At 36.6% G+C, this 6,000-nt stretch overlaps 1 protein-coding gene across 1 annotated transcript in view; it reads left to right on the plus strand.

The window, feature by feature from the left end:
- The window catches only part of LOC137612302 (collagen alpha-1(XI) chain-like), a 74,745-nt gene extending 69,874 nt beyond the window's left edge, over positions 1 to 4,871 (plus strand). Inside the window, exons 63-67 of the mRNA XM_068340766.1 lie at positions 1,329 to 1,590; positions 2,122 to 2,234; positions 2,444 to 2,512; positions 2,663 to 2,896; positions 3,309 to 4,871. Coding sequence (XP_068196867.1) covers positions 1,329 to 1,590; positions 2,122 to 2,234; positions 2,444 to 2,512; positions 2,663 to 2,896; positions 3,309 to 3,455 — 825 coding nt within the window. The 3' untranslated portion in view covers positions 3,456 to 4,871. The remainder of the gene's footprint in view (positions 1 to 1,328; positions 1,591 to 2,121; positions 2,235 to 2,443; positions 2,513 to 2,662; positions 2,897 to 3,308) is intronic.
- The last annotated feature ends 1,129 nt before the right edge of the window (positions 4,872 to 6,000 follow it).

Here is a 6,000-nt window from a genome sequence, read left to right on the forward strand (position 1 = left end):
ACAACAGGAACAACACAGAAAATGGCAAAAAAAAAAAATTCTAAGATGGTTTTCAAGTAACTACATACAGTTCTGTTCATGTAGTCAGCTAACAGAACTATCACTTCTCTGAAATTTCTTTTCCACTTGCTCTTTTGACAGGTGCCTTTTCCTTTAACGTTAGCTCCTTTCAGAATCTCACCATTAGTTAGCTTTCTTTCTCCAGTTAAACTGCTAACATTAATCTACGGCTTCACAATGCCCGCCCAGCGGAATCCATGATTTGCCAACACAAAGTCATTACGTCACCACGTTGATCTTTGACTATGTTGGGTGCGCTCGGTTTGTAATACCAATACATTTGTTTTCATATGTTTGGTATGAACTCTGATATTATTGTTTTATCATAGAATTTCCACGGGTTCCTGCTAGTATTTATATACTGTATACCTGTACAATACATTCATATAAAATTATGAATACAATTTTGCGATTTTTACCATACATCGCGGATTCTTTATTTATGAATGAATAATGAAATAAAATCCTTTTGTAAGGTTATAAATGCAGGAATTATTATTAATTGGCAATAGTTACCAAAAAAAATGTCAATTTCCCAATACGTACATTCAATTTGGTTGTTTACATTGCAGATGTAGATGGCTGTTGAATGTCAACATCAACAGCTGGCTCTGGCTGTTGTTGTTCTATGTGCTTAAAAAAGTGGTCAAGAGTTCTTTGAAGTGTTTTCCTCTTTTTCTCCTCAAGGATTAAATTATAAGGAGCAAAAGTTTACCATGCGTCAATTTATCTGGACACAAATTGTGTGAATCACGAGTAAAGCTTAACAGTAAATATTGGAACCATACGCATACATTTTGATATGATATTATATGATTTTATTCTTATTTAACATGATATTATGTGCTTCTAATGATTTTCATGGGATTTTACGATTCCAATTCTTGTGGCGGACATACGAAAAGTTGAGCAAAATGGAGTAAAGTTGATTCTCATTTTTCTGTGTATTTTGTCAAAAACTCGAAACAACATAAGCCGAGGTATACCTCTTTACTGAACACCAAATTTGACAAAGACTGCACAGAAACCACCCTTTGGGGGTGGGCCAGCAGTAGCTCAGTCCGCTGGGTCTTGGGCTGAGGACATGAAGGTGGCCGGCTCAAGACCCACGTGGAGCAAAAATTCACCAGGCCTGTACACATATACTTCTGTAAAAATAGAAAAGCAGAAAGTGGAAAAACTAATTTCCCTACGTTGATTAATAAAGTTTGTTTCTTCTTCTTGCATCAGGCACATTAATATGCTTAAAATTATCCTCCACATTGCAGGGTCCACCAGGTGATATCATTCAGCCGCTGCCCATGCATCACTCTGCCAAAAGAAGTAAGAGGCAGGCTGAGATGCAGGGAGATGAGGTAATGGCAGACTATGGCATGGATGGCTTGGATATGGAGGGAATGGAGGATGTGTTTGGCTCTCTAAACAACCTCAAACAAGACATCGAGCGAATTAAGTTCCCCATGGGCACCCAAGACAACCCCGCCAGGACTTGCAATGACCTGCAGCTCAGCCAGCCTGACTACCCAGATGGTAGGGTGGAGACAGTGTTCCGCTTACTTTTAACAATGAGATTCATCAGATGCTTTAACTGTAGGGTTTGACTACAGTGGTAACCAACTTTTATGCCTATTTCATTTGATATTTCCTTTTTCATTTGCCATTTAATTTGTTTGATTTGTTCTCTTGTAAAACATTTCATCTTACCATGCAGCTGCCTGAAAATGAGATTAGTTACTGACAAAAATGTTGACATACTGTTCCTCTTAGAAACCAGAGCTCTTTGTATTTGATAAAAAAGATTCAAGAAATTCACTTTTTTTGTGGGTAGTTAACTGAAGTCATCATCTCTAAAGCTCCATGATGAGGAAATTTGGCGTCCACTCATCTGTCCATCACTATTTCTTCCAATTTTTCCATTGAAACTTTCTGTAGACACTTCTCTAAGTAGAAAATATTGTCCAGTAAATGAAAATGTTAAACACCAGCATTAGTATTCAGTGTCCTTTAGGTCAAAGCTTTGGCTTCTTGCACTGTTTCACAATCGCTGTGTTTGTCTCCCAGGTGAATACTGGATTGATCCAAACCAGGGATGCACAGGAGACGCCATCAGAGTGTTTTGTAACTTTACAGCAGGCGGGGAAACGTGCATTTACCCAGATAAGAAATCCACAGGAGTAAGTAATGTTTTACATGTGCTATATTCAGTTATATAGCTGAATTAGTGATGTCTAAAGGTAACAGCGACTTAAAGAGCATTGGTTTGTTTATCTGTTTTGTCATTTGGTCAAAATTAATTTAACTATTTATCTATGATTAGTCTATAGAGGAGCAATTCTATATTCTATATTCTCTAATCATTCATTTGTACTGTTTTTCTTTATAGGTGAGAATATCCAACTGGCCCAAGGAGGCTCCGGGTTCGTGGTTCAGTGAATTCAAGCGTGGCAAAATTGTGAGCTTCCATGCATTCTGTCATATTCATAATTACTCTTATACTGTTTTTGATAAAAATTATTTTATGTCATGGATTGCCTTCCCTTTTATTTACATACCCCATTTCCTCTTTCCTCCTTTGTTTTCCTCTTCTTCTGTCTGCTCCCAGTTGAACTACGTTGATGTAGGAGAAAGTACCATTAACACAGTACAGATGACCTTCCTGAAGCTACTCAGCTCCTCGGCACGGCAGAACTTCACCTACATTTGCCATCAGTCTGTGGCCTGGTACGATGCCAAGGATGACAACTACGACAAAGCGCTGCGCTTCCTCGGCTCCAATGATGAAGAGATGTCTTATGATAATAATCCCTTCATCAGGCCACTGATGGACGGCTGCTCGGTAACTAATCGTTTTCTAATGTTTGGCTTGCAACAAAACTATTTTCTAAATCTTATGAAACCCCTTAATCTTCTAAAATATGTCAACTTTTCTTAAGAGTTTGTTTTCCATAATCATGCCATTTGTTTTATTTGTTCAACTTTCCAAGATACTTAAATTACATTGATATAAAGAAATTCAAATCTTCACATCTTGGAAGGAAATATGTTATCGATTAAAATCAATGATTCAACATTAAGTTGTTCCAGTAGTTGAGAGTTAAGACCACCCATGCATCCATTTCCTCTTCTTGGTTTGTCATTTATTTTTTATAAAAACTCATTTTGATGAAACTTCTCCCTTCAAATATTTGTGAACTATACTTACTTTAACTTTCTAACCACCATCTTCTTGTGTGTCCTTGGTTTTACAGTTGAAGCAAGGATATTCGAAGACGGTGATGGAGATCAACACTCCCCGTATCGACCAGTTGCCCATCATCGACGTCATGCTGAATGACTTTGGGGAATCCAACCAGAGGTTTGGCTTTGAGGTCGGCCCTGTCTGTTTCCTCGGCTAGACACTCCCGACTCCCCACTGAAGGGCAGGGTCAGAGGGTACATATTAACACCCACCTGCTGAGATCCAACAACCTTTACTTTCTCTGCCCACAAAGCAAAAAACACGATTTATTTTGTTGCTGAGAAGACCGAAGAAGAGTGCCCCCTAGGCCCCGTTATGAAAGGTCATGAAAGCGCTGACTGGGGGAAACTACTCCTCGCCCTTGTAGGGCCAGAATCACATGACTTTAACGTACATGTAGAAATGGGAGTGACATCAGGAAAAGGACATTTGATGCCGTGGCGGACAGTGGCACACTTTCAGCAACAGAGAGGATCCACTCATCCCAATCCCATCCTCCCTTGTCCTTCTATGCCTCCCTCTCTGGATGCTCCTCGTGCTGCTCTGAATACAACTACAGGGGTGCTTTTGTGCTTTTACAAAACACTCAAGGTGCTACAAAAAGTGCTTTGTGATAAAACTGTAATTGTTATTATTATTGTGTACAATATTGTTCCTTTCCGAATCCACACTTAAAAACTTGCATGTGTCCCACTCTTAAACGTAAATAAATATCTGGTAAATCTATTTAGAAATAAAATGAATGAATATACTTGACAAGTCTTGAAAACAAATTTGCTAATAAATTTAATGTCATTGGAAAACATTCCAATTTGTAATTATAAAACTATCTCTTTGTAAATAATATACTTTTCAATAGTCAACTTTTATGAGAGGAACCAAACTAGTTAACACCTATCTCTGAAAGCATTTTGTCTTTTTGCATGACATAACAGTCAGTATGCCCATCAGGATATGAAGCCATAATAAAATGAGATAGTAATATAAATATTGTAAGAAATGTCCTTTTTTCTTTAATTCACCCACATGTTTCTTAAATTCTGGACTTATTTGGCATTTGAACAATGTTGATATCTTATTAAGGCAATGAAGTTTGAACATCATTTGTGGAGGCTTTTTGTGTTCATCAAATGTTTTAATTCACAAAGAGATCCTATTTTCTTCCTTGTAACAATGAAGAAATGTTTTCCTGTGTCAATCAAAAAATATTAAAACTGGATTCCGAAAAATGTCGGGTTGAATGTTTGTATTGTTGGCTAATCAAAATGATTAGCGCTTTTTATGATTCTGCTCTGCCTTATACATAATACTTACCATCGCCATGATAATTTATGACTCAGACAGAAGTGGTTCCAAGTGCTGGGTTTGTGTGCGTCTTCCTGAGCCCAGACACTGTCATCCATTCCAGTTTCTTTCTTCTGACTCAGATTTTATTCAATCTGATTGCATCTCCACTTTTTAGCTTTAAGCTATGATAGCATAGACTTAAGAGACGCTTTCAAACCTGTGTAATTATAGTATGTTTACAATTTGTGTACAACTGAAATAAATGTTTGGTGCTTTGCCAAATGCACACTGAAATTTTTTGCATTCACTTAAAGATTATAATTTTACATATGCATTGGAAATTCAGTCCATAAATCCAATGTATCCATCCATGATGACGTAATGCAGCCTAACATCTTATTGGCCAACACTGGAAAGCATCAACACCTCCCAGGCCCTCTGGGCGTCCTCAATGCACCACTGGCATATGTAGAAGATATGGAGATCACAAATCAGATATAAAATCTTTCTAGTAGAGCAAAAATGACAATTTTGATGTGTTAAGGAGTTTGTAATTGGTTTTAGCTCTATTTATTCACACAGTGAGGTTGGACTGTGTTCGTTTCTCTAGGTTTCCTTAAGATTTCTTGATTTCATCCTTTATAGCGAAAGGAATTGCTTTCAAATATAGCATGAAGCAAAGAGTAATTTACTATGTAATCATACGTAATCATAGCGAGCAGGACATTTATACTGCTGAAAAGTCCAAAGCAAATGCAAATTGATAGTAATTATCTTTTCTTCCCAGGGAGTTTGTCATTTTATCAGAAGCGAGAGAAGGATCAGATCATTTTCAGGATGATGAGAGATGCTAACCAAGGGATATGTTTCATAAAATTAGCAGTGAATATGGATTTTCAGTCAATTCAAAATCAGAAAGAACAAGAACTCTAATGTTTCTTGTGCATCTTTCTGTAGAGATGGGAGATGCAATATGATAAACTTTCATGTCATTCATTATAGTTTAATAATTACTTCGGAAAAAAGTAAAACTTTATTTAGAGACATGTTTTCGGAAAAATTACTTCATGTGAAGAGTATTTTGGCCTTCAATATTCACTGATAATTATTAAACAGTGTTACCATGGATTTTAATAAATGTTTATGATCAAAGATCACCGATCTACAAATCAGTGTTATGACAAATCCATAAACATGTTATGTCTGCCTTTTCAAAGATGTCTTGATTTTTTGGCAAACTACTGAGCGTTAGAGAGCGAGTTATTATGTGTTCACATGTTTAGCCAATTTTGATATAGCTCAAAGAAGCACTAAATTTAAGATTCTATAATTTATGGATTAATTTTTCTATAAAAACGTTGTATATTAGAACTTTTAATTTCATCCAAATACACATTTCCAATAATTAACTGATG

This window comes from Antennarius striatus, chromosome 18, assembly GCF_040054535.1.
Source record: "Antennarius striatus isolate MH-2024 chromosome 18, ASM4005453v1, whole genome shotgun sequence".
Classification (NCBI taxonomy): domain Eukaryota; kingdom Metazoa; phylum Chordata; class Actinopteri; order Lophiiformes; family Antennariidae; genus Antennarius; species Antennarius striatus.